At 50.8% G+C, this 17982-nt stretch overlaps 1 protein-coding gene across 4 annotated transcripts in view; it reads right to left on the bottom strand.

Annotated features, from left to right (window-relative positions):
* CARM1 (coactivator associated arginine methyltransferase 1) overlaps positions 1–17982 on the bottom strand; it is a 41876-nt gene that overhangs the window by 11366 nt on the left and 12528 nt on the right. For 3 of the 4 annotated variants that reach the window (XM_081137342.1, XM_081137341.1, XM_081137344.1), the window contains exons 2-4: positions 4369–4494; positions 2846–2952; positions 1819–1923 (exon numbers count right to left, since the gene is read on the bottom strand). In XM_081137342.1, the coding sequence (XP_080993468.1) occupies positions 1819–1923; positions 2846–2952; positions 4369–4494 (338 nt within the window). Of the gene's footprint in view, positions 1–1818; positions 1924–2283; positions 2486–2845; positions 2953–4368; positions 4495–17982 lie in introns of those variants that run through there. The other variant, XM_081137343.1, reaches the window with a different exon arrangement.

Below are 17982 nucleotides of genomic sequence, written 5' to 3'. Positions count from 1 at the left end.
GATAGCTAGGATGTTAAAACCATCACATGCTCTCAGACCCTGATTCAAGAACTGATTGGGCTGTGAACTATCTATGCAGCATGGTGGACACCTGGCTGTCACAAGTGAGCCTGCAGTTTCTCTAGAAATGAGCACTCACTAGGTAAAGGACATCTCTGAGCCCTGCAGCATGACTACTGAGGCCCACACAGAGGGCAGGAGGTGGGCAGTCCCCGATTCTAAGCCCCATAGGATATTCCTGAGTACTGGAGGAATCCTCAGGGAAAGGTTACTCGGTCCCAACCCCATGGGCCCCATGGCCTCTGAATCAGCTGGGCTGAGTACTGTGCTCCTCCCCGGAAAATGGTGCAGCAGCCAAGAGGTGTCCTTCTGGGAACTCTGTAGCCCTCAAAGAGGGAAAGGGGCCCAAAGGGTATTAGGGGTGTTGATGGCAGTGTCTTCTGGTTGCATACTGACCCTAGCCAGGAGAATCAACCAGTGGCTGGGCTGGGGCAGGTGAACTGCCAAAGCCCTGGGGCCAGCTGGACGCCCTCTGAAGGGCACCCAACCTTGAGCTTTTGGAAGAGTCTAGGCTAGTATGTGGTAGAGCATCCCTCTTTCTGGATTTGTCTGACTGCTTCCATGTCAGCAGAATCAAGATAAAAGTTCCTGGTGGTGACATGTATGTGTTTCTAAAGCAGAACTGCTCTGGGTGCAGCAGTGGGCACACGGTGAACACCCAGAGGAGTGCTGCAATAGTTGGGTGGGAGGGCCTCGGGGTGCCTCTCAGAGCTCTGGATGAACCAGGAAATGGACTGGCATCCTGGGAATACTGGAAGGGATTTTGCTGAAGTAGCATGTGCTTCCCGGGCCCCAAGCACTCTCCAGCACAGCATACACCAGCAGCCAGGAGGAAACTGGGGACACCAGGATGACCCTGACAGGCATGCTGCTGTGTCCAGGACATCTTCCCAGGCTACAGGGGTCAGGCCCTGGGGCCCAGGGGACTTAGTGTACTAAGAGGATTCTTAGCAATGCTTGAAGGGGCATGACCAAGGCAATGGATGAGGCAGATCCACGTGGATCATGTTGAGACCTCCCAAAGATAAGTCGAGAAAAACACAAGCTCTCATTTGGATCAAAATGGTGAGGAAGGGAATAAACTTCCACTTCTGAACATAGATACTGTGTATTGCTCTCTCTCTTTTTAATCATGAGCATAGAGCACATCCTCAACATCATTTCATCCAACATCGTTTGTTATAACGTTGATGAGATGCATAGAAACCTAACTCGTTTATATCAATTAGCCTAAGGTAAACTGGTTTCCTTTCATGTCATTTCACTTAAAATCACAGAACCTATTGATGATATTCAGAACTCACTGTATACTACTTGGTACCATTAAAAAGATCTTAAAAGAAACTAGGGAAGTAACTAGATAAATTACATTATATCCATGTGACTTGATAATATGTCCCAACGCATATATTAAGTGAAGAAAAAGAATTTTGCAGGAAAAGTATATAGTAAAACAATCCGTGTGTGTGTGTGTGTGTGTGTGTGTGTATGATTAACTCTAAAATATATATGCTGGTACATGCATGGGAAAAATTGGGCAGTGGTTGAGGGAAATGACAGAAGCCTTTCATGTCTATACTGTACATGCTGGGTTGTTTTTACAAAAAGTAGAATTTGCTTTTGTAATCAGAAAAAAATAGATTAAATCCACAAGCAAAGAAAAAAGAGAAAGGCAACTGCCACAGTGAGGCAGGCACAGAGCCTGAGAGAAGGGGCGTGAGGGAGAGGGAGGAGGGAGGCAGGGCAGACCCTGCTCACCTTGTCCTTGAAGTCCGTGTGGTTCTGCAGTATCGCACGCTGGTAGGTGCCTGTCCGCACGTAGTCCTGCATCATATTCTGCTGCTGGGACAGGTAGCCATAAAACTGGAACAGAGACATACGAATGGCACAAGGCACACAGCAGCACAAATGGCCAAGTCCCTGGCCGGCCTGAGACAGAAGGGCCACCTTGGGCACAAACCTCCCGCAGGAGGCTACACCCTTTTTACTGGCCCAAATCCCTCTAGCAGCTGCTGGCTACTCCAGGAGAGGGAGCGAGAAGCCAGAGGCAGCCCCCAGGAGGGACACCTCCACCATCACCATGGCGAAAGGACACAGCTGGATGCCACCTGGACCTGGAATCCACCAGCAGAACTCAAGATTTGCCACAGGCAGAGTTCTGGGATTGGGGGCCACCTGCCCCATCTTAGGGACCCCAAAGAAGCAGAGTAGATCAAACAGAACCCTAGGACTCAGAGCGCCAGGCGGGTGAGGTGCTGCGGGGTCTCTCTGTAAGACAACGGGCGATCGGGAGGCAGCGTGGCACTTGGGCAGGGGCACAGGCTTTGGCATCAGGCAGGCCTGGCTTCCCATCTTGGCTCTGTTGCATATTAGCTGTGTGACTTGGAGCAAGTCACTTAACCTCTCTGAGCCTCAGTTTTCTCATCTGCAAAATGGGGACAATAATAGTACTTACCTCCTAGAGTTGTTGGGAGGGCTCAAGCACTTCCATGTGTGTGAAAGCGCTTGGACCAGTGCCTGGCATGCCCTATGTGGTCGGTACATTCTATCTGTGCTTTCATTACTCAAAATGCCTGTGGACCTGAACTTCATCTGTACTCAAGTCCTTCCAGCAACCCTCCTAGGCAGGCCCTGGCATCTCCATTTCACAGATGAGGGAACTGAGGCCCAGCAAGCGGAGGAAACCTGCCCAAGGTTACGCAACTAGTAAGGGGCAGAGCCAGGACGTGAACCCAGGTGGGCCTGCCCTGTGCTACGCGGCCTCCCAGGGACCACATGTACCCACCTGGAAATATTGCACGGCGGAGGACTCCTCCGTCCGCTCGCTGAACACCGACCGCTCCAGGGTATGGCCCCGGCAGGTCTTCAAGATGTTGTAGAAAGAACAGAAATCTGGAAGGGGGAAGCTAGGTCATGTATGGCCTTGTTGGGGATGGGAGGGTTTGTATGGGCCCGTGGCCCTCTGTCTAGCTGCACACCCTGATTTTCTTGCACTGAGCATGTGTTACTTGGCAATTTCTTTTTAAAAAAAAAACCACAATGATGAAACTTAAGGGAAAGAAGGGCAGCCAAGCCTGTCACTTGGTTGCTGACACAAAGCAGGCATCTCACACTCTGGGGTGAGTGTGCTCCATGAAGCTCGTAGCAGTGGGCCTGGGTGCTGCCTTACCAAAGGGCTGTGTGTGGCTGGAGCCTTTGCAGGGTACAAGCCTGCCCCGCTGGGCGACAGATTTCCGGGATTCACCTTAGCAAGTCACCCAACAGTGCACAGCAGTGTCTGTGAATGGCAGTGGGCACAAGGGATGCCACCTCAATATCCCGCAATAGGGGACTAATGGACCTCAGTGGACACAGCAGCACACCAGAGAACCAATCACCATGGGTCTGTAGGACTGGATGTTATGTAGCCTTTAAAATTAACTATATTAACACAGAATGATGACCGCTAACTTATATCAAGTCAAAAAAAGAACAAGAGAATCAGAGACAGAAAGTAAATGCCAGCAATTGGGGGACAGGGACGTGGAGTGAGCGTATAGTACACAAGGGTGGGTAGCCCAAGGCTTGTCTGGGTCATGGGGAATCCCCTCCCTGGGGCACTGAGCCAAGGGAAGGGGCTCCTGGGAGCTGGTGGTGGCTGTGGGCAGGTGGCCTCTCCAACTTGAACTTTCCCACATAAGCCTCTACCGCCCACCAAACCCACTGACTTCTGCTCTGCAGTGACCAAGCCGTTACTGGACCTTCAAGAGGTTTCCAGCCCGGGCATCCTACCACCTCCACTGCTACCCAACCCCCTACCCTGAGCCACCACAAGCCCTCCTCAGTAACCTGATGTGTCTGCTTGTGTCCTCTCAGACAGATACTTAGAATCTTCCAATGACTTCACTCTGTGCTCAGTACAGAACCTCTGCCTGCCTCAGGACTTCGTCTCACTCCCATCCTTTGCTGTTGGGAGTGCCAGGCCCCATGCCCCATCCTGACAAGCTCCTCCTACAGGACTGGGGTGCAGCCCAGTCTGGTGGTTAGAACAGGCCTCTTGGAGGAAAGGACATAAGCCAAGTGCAGAAGGACACAAAGGAGCCAGTGAGGGAGGGTCTGGAGCAGAGCATTCTAGGAACCAAGAACGCGCTGACCAGGGACACATCTCTACATGGGAATATGATTTTGAACTACAATGGAGCTTTTGCTTGTATAGATGGGTGGGTTACAATTTAACCAGGCTCCAGGCCCCCACCAGCCACAGCCTAGAGCATAAGACCTCCTGGCTCTGGGTGTTCTGTGTGCCACCAGGAGAGAAGGGACACGTACCATTGGGTGTGGCGAACTGGATGAGGACGCTGTTGCAGCCCAGGGTGATGATGAAGGACTGCTTGCCCACGCGGCTGCACTCCGTCTCACGGGACAGCGAGCATTTGAACACACATATATCTTCATCTACAAGGACAGAAGTAGGCATGAGCCGGCAGGCCACAGGGACAGTGAGCAAGGCTCCCAGTCAGCTGCCTTTGAGTCCTGATCTCACCACCCTCCCCCTTCCCTCGTTTCCAGTTCTCCGGGGTGCCACAAGTCCCTCCCTGAAAGTGCTGCCATGTGCCTGCCTGCCCAGCCAATGCTGAGGACAAGGTGATGGCCAATCAGGCAGTGGGGACACAGGGACACAGCCTGTCCAGTGAGAGAGGACTATCCATAGGGCAACCAGGGGAGAGGGGTGCCAGGAGCTGGAGGGGCAGAAATCCTGACCTAGGACATTCCCTCAATAAGGCACGTCCTGGCGCCAGGCCCCCTGTTCATCCAGTGGGCACAGCAACAGAAGGGCAACTTTGGTATGATCAGAGGGTCCCAGGACCCTGGCGGGTGCCCAGGCCCAGCTGAGGGAGTCGGCATTCATTTGCCAATCCTTCTGTGTCACCAGCGGGGGGAGGCTATTGGCCTTCTGAGTTGAGTAGGGCTGGGATGGGGGTAAAGAAAGAATTCTTGGTGGCACCTCTGCTTCCTTCAGCTGAACCCTCTCCTCCTTGCATTTATGTGGCATAGTGATTATCAGCATGGCCACTGAGGCTGGAAAGCCTAGGTTCATGTCCACCTATGATGCTTAGTGTGGCACTCAGGCAAGTCACCTAGCCTCTGTAAGCCTTTGTTTTCTCATGTGTCAAATGGGGCTAATGGTGGGGCAGATACAGGGTCCAGTGCACACACATGAAGCACTGCATCCACGTACCCACCACCATTACTGTTACTAGTCATTCATTCAACAGCACAATGTAAAACTTACCATCACAGGAACAGGACGAACCCGTATAACACTGTGGTCCTGATGTAATACAGCAGGATGGACATGGTGTGTGTCATGCATTATGAGCAAAAATTTTACCCTGGTCCCATCACAAGGAGACAACAGACAGTGCCAGATTGATCATGAGGCAGTCTGTAAAACAACCTGCTTGGTCTCTTCAAAATGACCAATCTCAAGAAATACCAAAATTGCTGGGAACTATTCCAGAAGGAGGAAGACTAAAGAGATGTAACCATCAAATGCCAAGTGTGACCCTGGACTGGAGCGTAAGGAAAAAATTTTCAAGAGCTATAAAGGACAACTGGGGAAACATAAGTATGAACTATAGATGTGATCATTTTAAATGATGTGGATGTGATTCTGTAGAATGCCCTTATTCTTAGAAGATACACATGGGACAATTTCAAGTGGATTTTCATAATGTCTACAACTTGCTTTGAAGTAGCTCATCAAATCAATAACAAAATATATGTTCAGAGAGAAGCACAGGTACAAATGTCGCAAAATGTTCCCCATCACCCAGCATCGCCAGAACAGTCTTGAAAAAGAACAAAGTTGAAAGACTCAAACTTCCTGATTTCAAAACTTACTATAAAGGTACAGTAATGAAAACAGAATAGTCCTGGCAAAAGGACAGACATATAAATCAATGGAATAGTACTAGAGTCCTGAAACGAACCCTTACGTTTACATCAATTGATTTTTAACAAGGGTGCCAAGAACATTCCGTGGGAAGAAAACAGTCTTGTCAATGAATGGTGCTGGGATAACTGGATCTCCACATGCAACAGAATGAAGTTTAAGCCCTACCTCATACCATACATAAAACCTAACTCAAATGGATTAATGACCTAAATATAAGAGTGAAAACACCCAGCCGGGCGTGGCTCAGCGGTTGAGTGCCAACCTAGGATCCAGGCGATCAGGGTTCGATTCCCGGTCAGGGCACATGCCCAGATTGCGGGCTCACAGCCGATCAATGACTCTCTCATCACTGATGTTTCTATCCCTCCCTCTCCTTCTCCCTTCCTCTCTCTGAAATCAATAAAGATATATTTAAAAAAAAAAAAAAGAGTGAAAACTATAAAACTTCTAGAACACAACACTGGAGTAAATATTCATAATTTGGCAAAGAATTTGTTAAAAGATTTCTAGAGGTGGTACCAAAAGCAAGACTATCAAAAGAAAAGCTACATAAATTGGAACTTCATAAAAATTAAAATCTTTTTTTGGTTGGTAATCGTCACTAGAGGATTTTTTTTTCTCATTGATTTTGAGAGAGAGTTGGAGGGAGGGAGTGGGGGGAGGAGAAAGAGAGAGAGAAAAGCATGGACGTGAGAAAGACACATCAATTGGTTGCCTCCCGCATATGCCCCAACCGGGCTGGGATTGAACCTGCAACCCAGGTACATGCCCTTGACCGGAAATCGAACCCGAGACCTTTCAGTGCAAGGGCTGACACGCCAACCACTGAGCCATACCGGCCAGGGCAAAATTATAAACTTCTGTGCATCAAAGGGCACTATCAAGAAAGTGAAAAGACAACCTACAGGATGGAAGAAAGTATTTGCAAATCATTTACCTGCATATTCTAGCATCCAGAATATACAAAGAACTTTTAACAACAAAAAGATAACCCTATTCGCCCTAGCCGATTTGGCTCAGTGCTTAGAGCGTTGGCCTGCAGACTGAAGGTCTCAGGTTTTATTCCGGTCAAGGGCACATACCTCAGTTGCAGGCTTGATCCCCAACCCAGGTCAGGGTGCATGTGGGAGGCAACCAATTGATGTGTCTCTCTCACAACGATGTTTCTCTCTCTTCCTTCCTCTCTCTAAGCATGTCTTCGGTTCAGGATTTTTTTAAAAAAAGGAAAAAAATGTGCAAAGGACTTGAAGACAGGTTTCTCCAAAGAAGACATATAAATGGCCAACAAGCCCATGAAAATACATTAGTCATCAGGAAATGCAAATCAAAACCACTATGAGCCCTGGCCGGTGTGCCTCAATTGGTTGGTGCATCATCCCATACACCAAAAGGCTGCAGGTTCAATAACCAGTCAGCGCACATACCCAGGTTGTGGGTTCAATCCCTGGCCTGGTCCAGGTCCGTACAGGAGGAAGCCGATCAATGTTTCTCACATCAATGTTTCTCTCTCTATCCCTCTCCCTTCCTCTCTCTAAATCAATAAAAAAAACCCATAAAAACTAAAAAACACACATACAACACTAGGATGGCTGATTTAAAACAAAAAAAAAAGGGAGTGAAAATAAGTATTGGCAAGAATATGGAGAAATTGGAACTCTCATACCCTGCATGGTAGAAACCAAAAACGGTGGAAAACAGTTTGACGATTCCTCAAAAAGTTAAAAATAGAGTTGCCATTTGACTTAGCAATACCACTCCTAGCTACAGACCCAAAAGAACTGAAAGCAGGTATTCAAATACTTGTATGCAAACATTCAAAGTAGTACTACTCACAATAGCCAAAAAGTAGAAACAACTCAAATGTTCATCAACTGGAGAATGGATAAACACAGTGTGGTCCATCCATACATTATCATTCAGCCATAAAAAGGAATGAAGCCTTGACACATCTACAAGATGTATGAACCTCAGAGACATTGTGCCCAGTGAAAGAACCCAGACACAAGTCACATATATATAATTCCATTTATATGAAACATCCAGAATTGACAAATCTAGAGACAAAAAGCAAATTGGTGGTTGCCAGGGGCTGGGAGAAGGGAGGATGGGGAATGATTGCTTAATGCATACAAGGTTTTCGTTGGGATGGTGAAAATGTTTTGGAACTAGATGGAGGGGATGGTTACACGACAGTGGGAATGTACTAAATGCCACTAAACCGTATGCTTTAAAATGGTTTAAGTTATGTGAATTTTATCTCAATAGAAAAAGGAAAATGTTCCCAAGGAGTGAATACAGATATAAAGGGCCTACGGGTGTTCACTGGGCCCCTTGCTCTCCTCCAGTGTAGTATGAGCCCCGGGCCAGGGCCAGGCCCTGAAGGAGAGCTACTCCTCAAGCCATAGGGCAGGTTGTGCCCAACTGCCTCACACCTCAGGAGCCAGGTGCTGCCCTCCTGGGGGTGGGGAGAGGGCATGGCCAGCCTCCTAACCATGGGAGGGACGGAGGAGCATACTGGCAGGGCACTGCTGCAGGCTCACAGCCATGCTGCACCCACAGGAGACCCATGACAAGGTACTCCTAAGCAGGTCCCAGGAAGGAACCCCAAACCTTGGCCTGCTGCCCATGCCCATGCCCACGCCCCTCCTGGGGCAGAAGATAAGCCAATCCATTGGCTGTGCCAGGGTGACAGTGAGCAGACCAGTGAGGGCCTCTGTTTACAAAGCAGCCTGGCAACCTGACCAGTTGCCTTAGGTGCACCCTGCAACCCAGAGCAGAACAGGCGACCACAAGGACCTGTGGCTGAGCAAAGCTTGGCTGCATCCAGAGAGGCTGGGCTTGAGGGAAGCAGGGGCTAAGGGCAACCTGACCTATCCCATCACGGCAGTGGCTCCCAAAGCTTGGGAAACCAGACTTTTGTGAGAGTCACAACTATGCCACCCCACAGGCCAGTCTCCCCTGGTACATAGGAGGTGGTCAGTAAATATCTGACAAAAAAGCAAAAGCTGCCCGGCCGGGCGTGGCTCAGCGGTTGAGCGTCGACCTGGGATCCAGGCGATCGGGGTTTGATTCCCGGTCAGGGCACGTGCCCGGGTTGCGGGCTCAATCAATGACTCTCTCATCATTGATGTTTGTCTCTCTCTCTCCCTCTCCTTTCCTCTCTCTGAAATCAATAAAGATATATTTAAAAAAAAAAAGTGAAAGCTGGGTCATGTTCCTACATGCTTTCAAAAGTTTCAGAAGTCCTAGCTCTCAGACTGGAAGGTGAGGCCATGCATGACCTGTACCCCTCATTCATCAGCCTCTCTACTCCCTAGCCTTTATACATGTGGTTCCCCTTTTCCCCCTCTCCCATCCCCTCACTAGGATGGGCGCTAAGGACAATGGGTGGAGGTGACACTGTGCCTCTACCTGCCAGTAGCCTGCTGCACATGGAGCTCAGGCTCACCCACTATCCACAGCCAACTGTGGCCAGGCGGAGCACAACTGGAATGCACACCCTACCTCCTAGCTCCCTAGTGGCTCCCCAAGGGGGGAGTGTCCTGGGAGAGCTTCTACCCTCTGGAAAAGGGCTTACACCCAGCAATGATGATTAGGTCCCCCCACAGGCACAGCCCTGTCAAGAAACCTGCTGGCAGACTCAAAGGCAGGCACCATCCTCTCAAGTCACCCTTTATTCAGTCCGTAGGTGAGCCACAGAAGAGGCAGGAACTCAAGGCCTCTGTGTCCTGAATCCAGAAACCAATGTAGAAAGCACCAGCCTGGTCACATCAGCCTGTTTATTCAGGGGCTGTGTGCACATGGCCCAGAGAGGTGGGGGACAGGAAGCGGGAGAGGAGCTAGCAGGCTGCTGTGACATTTTAAGTGGGGGTCACCACAAAAGGGGCTGTGGCTGGGAGGCTGTGCTGGGGTCCCACTGATTGGGATTGGCAGAGCTGTGTCCCTTTTCCCTGCAGTAATAGGAACAACAGCTGAGCTGTGACCAGGCCCAGTGTCTGAATCAGCGTTCTCCGGAGAGGATCTCCCTAGGCAGGGTCTAAACTGGGAACATGAAGATGACCCCGGACTGAGGGATATCAATCATGCTACTACTACTGTGTGCCCTGCTCCTGCGTCCCAGCTGGACACCACAGGGCTGGCCTCCTTCCCACCTGCCACTCTGCCAAGTCTGTCTTACTGAAGCTCTGTGGCCCAGGGATGAGGGACCAAAATCACCAGGGACATCACCACTGGGTGTGCCCAGGTGGAAGCCAGGTAGGACTGGAAACTGCCCCACCTATCTTGCTCCCAGGGAAGCAAGGCCCCTACAAATCCATGTCATAAACACAGAGGTTCCATGGGAGCCAGGCCCAGCCCCTGCCCATACCCTTCCGGGACTGGGATGTCAGACTATGAATAACAACACTCTCTAGGTGCCACGCTCTGTTACTGCACTTTAGATGAACCCCTCATAGTAAGCCCGAGTACCTACTGTCACTGCTCCCATCTGCTCAAATGAGGAGATGGGCTCAGACAGGTTAAGCATCTAGCTCAAGGTCACACATAAGTGAGTGGCTCAGATGACTGGCTCCAGGGTCTGTGCTCCTGACAAGCTGTCCAACCTCTCTGGGCTTCCTAGAACAGGGGCTGACCAACTTTCTCTGAAAAGGACCAGATGGTAAACATGTTCGGCTTTGTGGGCCATATAACCTCTGCTACTACAATTTAACTCTGCCACAAACAATATGTAACAGAGCAAATGTAGCTATGTGCCAATAAAACTTTATTACAAGCCTAGCAGGGGCATCTAAAACTACAGATGCCCGGCCGGGCGTGGCTCAGCGGTTGAGCGTCGACCTAGGATCCAGGCGATAGGGGTTCGATTCCCAGTCAGGGCACATGCCCGAGTTGCAGGCTACAGCCGATCAAATGACTCTCTCATCATTGATGTTTCTATCTCTCTCTCTTCCTCTCCTTTCCTCTCTCTGAAATCAATAAAGATATATATATGTAAAAATAAAAATAAAAATAAAATAAAATAAAACTACAGGTGCAGGAGGCTGGGTGCTGAGCCCCCTTCTCCACCTGCTTCCTCATTTGCTCACCAGACACTGGGCTAGAGACACCATCCACATCCCAGAGGAGATGGGGTGAGCTGGGTGGCAGTTACGAAGATCCCCAAGTAATGGGCGCTGAGGCCAGAGGAGCAGGGCCATGGTGACAACCTAGATGTGGCACCTGAAACAGCCTAGTAAAGAGACTGAGAACAAATTATCCAATGAGAGGAAACAGCACATGGGAAGAGAGAGAAGGAAGCTGTGATACTGGGATTCATAATATATATTTTGGTACCTGTTCCTGGCACAGAGCTCCTAAAACTGTCAGAATTTCCTAAGTGATAAGAACGATAAAGGTGTCTTTTGTGTTTCATAACAAGCCCCTTTCAACCACTGCAGGGTATGTTAGTGAAGAAACCTTTGGGAAAGCCCCTAAGGATGAAGGCTGGTTGTCTGAGGGACCAAGTAATTAGAGGGTTACAACATTTGAGTCTCCCCCACCTCACAGCTGTCAATAGCCAAAGACTTAATCAATAATGTCTACATAATAAAGCCTCCATGAAAACCCAAAAGGACTGGGTTCTGAGAGCTTTCAGGTTGGTGAACACCTGGAGATTTGGGGAGAGTGGCACACCTGGGGAGAATGTAGAAGCTTCATGCCTCTTCCCACACATTTTGCCCTATGCATCTCTTCCATCTGCTGTTCCTGAGTTATATCCTTTGATATTAACCTAGTAAATACACTGTTTTCCTGAGTACTGTGAGCTGCTCTAGCAGATCTGACAAACCTGATGGGGTCATGGGAAAACCCAATCTCTAGCCAGATGCTCAGAAGCACAGATGACAACCTAGATCTACTATTTGCATGCGGAGAGTAAAAAACAGTCTTGTGGGACTGAGCTCTTAGCCAGTGGGATCTGACACTATCTCCAGGGAGGTAGTGTCAGAACTGAGTTGAATTACAGGACACTCAGTTTGGTGTGTGGAAAGCACCTCGCACACACACATACTTGGTGATGAGAAGCGTTCAAAGTGTTCAGTGTGAGACACACAGGAGGAATGATTTTCCTTGGAAGGGCACAGCAGGGAGAATGAGGGTGATCGAGACAGTGTAGCTGTGGCCCAGGGAGGTTGCCAAAACAGACTCCCAATCAAGACAGGTTATGTGCAGGAGGGTTGCTGAGGGGTCACAAAAGGCCCTGATGGATATCTGGCTCAGAAGTCTGGCTGCTTCCATAGCTACTGACAGCAGCACAAGGACCATGTGCTGAAAGACAGGGCTGAAGGAGGAGCTGGCCAGGAGATGAGGGAGGCTGGGAAGGGGCAGCTCTAGGGGTGACAGCAGCCTGCTCCCTGCCCACCACAGCCAACCTCCTCGTCAGCTCCCTGGACAGCACCCTGGGATCCAGGAAGCAGAATCTGGGGGAGTCTGAAACACAGAGGGCTCCCTGGTCCTGGCTTCAAGGAAATGCCCTGCTCACCACCTTACCCCAGGCCCAGCACCCAGGAATGCCTCAGAAGAACTGGCAGCCTCAGAAAGAGGCAGACACAGAAACACCTGTCTCAGAGACACTGACCAGTGGTCCTGCGGGTAAAAGCCGAGCCTCCAATCACCTCCCAGTCACAGTTTTTAATACAGTTGATTTGCTGTGGTCTCCCGCCTGCTTACACCCCTTCAAGGTTTCCCAGAGCCTTCCAGAACAAGTCTAAACTCCGTATGGAGCCCATGAGCCCCTTATAATGTCTGCAGCCTTGTCACACTTCTCCATCTCCCCAGTCATGCCATGCTGGCCTTTGCCACCCCCAGAACATGGGCAGAAAGGATTTCTCTCTGACCTCCATGGCTCCTGAGACCCAGAGCACCCTTCCTCTCTTCCCCTGTAGCCCTGTCACCTTCTCTTGGAGGTCCTCCAGAACTTCCTGGGCAAGCTCCAATCACACGATGACTCCATATTTAACGCCCTCCTTGCACAGACCCAGGGCTCTGCATGTGGAGGGTACTCGAGATGCTGACCTGCATGGAGGCCGGAGGCATACAGTCAGGGAGGAAGGGCCCCTTCCATCGTGTAGGAAGCAGCTGGTATGGAAGACCGGGCACCCAGGTCCTGACCAAGTACATGGCCTAGGGAAAGTCATTTTGCTGCTCAAAAACACTGGGTACTGGGCACAGTAACCTTTCTGCACCTACTGTCCTCCTTGCCCTCCCCCCCCCCCTTGCTTCTAGAAAGTAATAAAGCAAGCAGGGGGCGCCCCAAGCCCTTTAGGCTGAACAAACCTGAGTCAGAGGGACGCAGTGGAACAAGGACAAATGCCTGGAGTTAAACTCTCCTCTGATAGAACCTTCCATCCTCATACAAGATGAGGGAAGTCCAACCCTGGCTGGTGTGGCTCAGTTGGCTGGGCACAGTCCTGTGCACAGAAAGGCTGCCGGTTCAATTTCCGGTCAGGGCACACACCCAAGTTGCAGGCTCCATCCCTGGTAGGAGGCATGCAGAGGCAGCTCATCAATGTTTCACTCTCACATCAATGTTTCTCTCTCTCCTCCTCTCCCCTCCTCTCTCTCTAAAATTCAAATTTTAGTTTTATTTTTTAATCCTCACCCGAGGATATTTTTTCCTATTGCTTTTTTTGGGGAGAGGGGGAGGGAGGGAGGGGGGGGGAAGGGAGAGAGAGGGGGAGGAGGGAGGGAGGGAGAGAGAGACACATCCATGTGAGAGGGACACATCGATTGGTTGCTTCCCACACGCACCCCAACTAGGGCCAGGGATTAAGCCTGCAACCGAGGTATGTGCTCTTGGCCAAAATCGAACTTGGGACCCTTCAGTCCACAGGCTGACACTCTAACCACTAAGCCAACTGGCTAGGGCTAAAAATCAATTTTAAAAAATAAATAAATAAGCGAAGTTCTTTCCCTCATGGAGAACAGGGAGGTGGAAAGCAAGACAGGAAAGCAGCCACCAGCTCAGGTGAAAAACAACAAAAAGGCCACATTTCAAGTCCTTGCCTCTCTAGCAGAAAAACTATTACAGCCACCAAATGAGGAATAATTAAAACTATTTATCTTGGTAGACCTGGGAGGCAGGGAATAGAAACACTTGTCAAAATGTGAGGTCTTTTATTGAATAACCTCCTGCTACCAAATAAAACACAGGCTATTCACCTTCTAGAGGAAAAACATTCCAAGTAAAGGGGGAATTCAGTGAAAAGGAGGATGAGGCATGGAAAAATCAAGGTGTTCTTCCCAGCATCCCCCCCCCCAGCGGCTTCCCTCTGCTTGGGGGGGGGGGGCAGCCCTGCCTACAACCACCCTATACCAAGCAAAGGCACAGCGCCCCAACCCCCAGCAGTGAACAGGAAGCCAGGCCCTGCCTTCCCATACTCAGGTGCCAGTGGGAGGTTGCTGGCACATGGTATACCAATAAGAAGGTAGGGTAAGAAGGGCTGGAAGGACCTCAGGGGTCTCATCACACAGATGTGGGGCACAGTGCAGATTACAGACTGCCTTGGGGATGTGATGACAAGCCAGGACCTGGGTAATGCAGAGCTCGAATCCTTGAAGAACATCCCATCGGAAGCACAGGCTCCAATGCCCTGGAGGCAGCAATCAAGTTTCCAAACTGTGAGCACTGGAAGTTTCCCTCTGTCCCTGTGTGGTGTGGCGCCCCGTCGCCAGGAGAGGGAAGAGGTCATTCTCCGACCATCCATTAAGGAAGGCCAAGAACAGGAGTGGTTAAAATGATGGGTATCAAGGTGGCCCTCGGGTTAGGGCCAAACGTGCTGTTCTCCAGCTGTGTGATCCTGGGCTTCAACGTCCTCATCTGTCAAATGATGATCATGACAAAGCCCACAGGGTGAGATGACACAACCCACGTGGAGGCCCTGGCAGCCAGCCCCACCACCTTCCCATTGTTGAAATTGAGGAACTTTAAGCTCAGTGGGGTCCTGGGGAGAGATTTATGCACACGTGCCTGTATGTGCCTGAAAACCATGTGGAAAGGTCACACCAGAAGACCTGGTATGGGGACAGGCCAGGATATGGAGGGAGGAAAAGAGGGACTTTTCATGTTACACCCTCCTGAGAGGTTGGAATTTTTACCCTGTATACGAAAGATAACCAGACAAAGGCAATCATTACATCACCTGGGCCCTCCCCCAAATGAGCAGGTCTGACTAGGTGCACCTCCCCCGAAACCCTGCTGGATGAGGAAGCAGAATGGGAACAGGCCCTGAGCCCTCACATCTGCAACCTCAGGCCCTAAGTCCTACTAGGGCTGGGAGGATGGAGCACACCAGCATCTCAGCCTCCAGCTACTGGCTCCCTCAGGGCAGGCCTGCACTCACCCCACTCCCTCTTAGTGAGTGTGATGGAGGAGGGACAGTGGGCTGGCTAGGGCCACTAGAGCCTCTGGTTTCTTTAAGCCTGGGGCAGCAGACCTGCATTCCAGGCAGCTGTCACCTGGGAAAGTACTTCTCCCCCTTCAGGGGAGGCCACATGGCAAGGCAGTTGTCAGAACCCTGATTCTGGAGTCAGTTAGCCCTAGGTTTGAATCTGGCCTCTGCCACCTGCAAGCAAGGGGACCTTCACCAAATCCTCAGCTTTCATTTGTAGAAAAATAAAATAATAATGCATTGCTCAGTGTTGTCATAGGACTAACACACCCTGTGCCCAGCCCAAGACCCAAGGGCACACAGCAGGTGTTGCTCGCCCCCATGTCCCTAAGGCCTGAGGCAAATAGTAGAGAGGAGACTCATAGAGAATTCTGGACACAAAGTCATGCTGGGCCCAGACCAGGCTACGTGTGCTCCTCAGGGACACTGGCCGCAGCTGAGAGGCACCAGCCTCATACTGTGCTTGGGTACATCTTCATTTAGGTTGGGTCTTTAGGCCAAGTCAAAATGGCACTTGGTGAAGGGTAAACCCCAAGAATTGGGGTAACATGAGGTCACTTCCCTGGGAGGAGACAAGAGGGGGGAGGCCCTTCTATCCACATTTTCTTTCTTAAGGTAGGGTGGAAGCACACAGCATTTGCTATGCTATCCTTCATTCCTCTCAAAATATTTCACAATAACTCAACACAGCCACCTCTACTGGCCCAAAAGGCTCACACTGACTCCAGGGTTGGCAATTTACAGGCAGCTGGAAAAGTCAAACAGTTAAATCTACTCCAAGAGGGGCTGTGGGAATACAGGTTTCCCATGAGGGCTAATCACCCAAAGTCATCCAGCGGCAGGATGACAGGAATGTGGGGCAGTACATGAGCAGGACTGAGGATGGAACAGGCTCCTGGTCAGAGAGGCAGCCATCTGGGGGACAGTAACTCCCTTAATCCAAGGTTTCCTGTTGGCATCTGGGTAACGTAATGCCCCTGCAGCCCAGTACTACTCAGCCCACAGGCCTCTGCTGAATTCGGGAGACTAATGGAGACACTAATGGGGGTGACACCCTGAGAAATGCCAGACAGGCCCGTCCTGCAGGGCCCCTAGGCTGACCATGGGCTTGAGAAGGGCCGCTGCACTAGAGACAACCAAACCTCAAAAATCAGTGACGACCTGGAGAGGTCAGAGGACTGAGAGGGGACACTCAGTAGGGGCTCCTCTGCAGGGTAGGCAAGCTCTGCGTTCAGGGGTTGAAGGCTTCAGGCCCCACGAGGAGTCCAATTTTGAGGTGTGCAGAAGGGCAACCCCAAGCAAAGGAGGACCAAACAAAGAAAGGGCCTGGCTTTTCTGAAAAGAATCCTAGGGCACCAACTGGGCGGGAGCTATTACATGCAAATATCTCTCCATCCATGCTAATCAGCCCCAGCCAGGCTTTGTGAGCTACAAAAGGGACAGCAGATGTGCGCCAGTTCCTAGAGCCCTGAAAGCACAGGGGCTTAGTGGATAATTATGAAGGAAGAGGAGGGGGGTGAGCAAGGAAACAAACAGGCCACCCCCAGCCCCTCACTGCTCCAGAAGCTGGGCCCCCAGTCTCCTTCACCTGGCCTCTTTTCTCCAGCCATGACTTTGAAACTGTGATTTATGCAATACCAGGCACACACCTAGTGCCATACAGTGCATTGATTAGTGCTCCCAATCACCTTCCAGGGTACATTTAGCTCATTTTTAAGTGGAGAAACTGAGACACAGAGAGATGACATGGTGGGAATGGTTCAGCCTGGGGATCTAGCAGCTTGTGAGAGACCACCAAACCACAGCCCAGCCTCCAAGGAGGAGATTTGGGCCCAGGAGTTTGGGGGGGGCGGGCTCAGGGTACTGGGAAGAACATGGGCTGTGCGCCCAGGCAGAGCCAGGCCTGGCTAGTTGACCAAAGCTAGCAGGCGTCATCCCCCTGAACCACCATTAAAGGGAGGCAGTAGAGCCTTCCTCCTATGGTTGTGGGGGATCACCGAGGGTCCCCACCATCTGTAACACACAACAGGAGCTGAGCAGGCAGTGCTCCGTAAGAACAGAGGCAAACAAGGGAGCCCTTGGCAGAGGAGATACTTAAGGAGGCCTGGAAAGCCAGGTTGACATGAGGTGTCACAATCCCCAGGGCTGTGCATGAGGACTGGCCCTCTGGGCAGCTGGTACATTCCATACTCCGGCTCCCATGGCTGTAGAGGACAGTGTAGGAAGTGGAGCCAGTCACAGGTCTGAGCATCATGAATGTGGCTCCTATGAAGGAGGGCTGCCCTGGGCAAGCTAAGGGGCTTCAACATGCAGCCCAGTGTGACTCTGGAGAGGCTGGTGGACAGGGCAGGGGCAGCCTCAGAGGGAATGAAAGCATGATGAAACTGCAGCCCAGAGCTGACTAACAGGAGCCCTCCTCCAAGATCCATCTTGAAAGAAAGGTTTTGGCCCTGAACACTGTGGTTCAGTGGTTAGAGCATCAACCCTCACATAGAAGGGTTGCGGGTTTGATTCCCGGTCAAGGACATGTACCTTGGTTGCAGGTTTGTTCCCATCCCA

The sequence above is a fragment of the Miniopterus schreibersii genome (genome assembly GCF_964146895.1).
Source record: "Miniopterus schreibersii genome assembly, chromosome: 4".
Lineage (NCBI taxonomy): Eukaryota > Metazoa > Chordata > Mammalia > Chiroptera > Miniopteridae > Miniopterus > Miniopterus schreibersii.
This window is presented reverse-complemented; position numbering and strand designations above follow the sequence as displayed.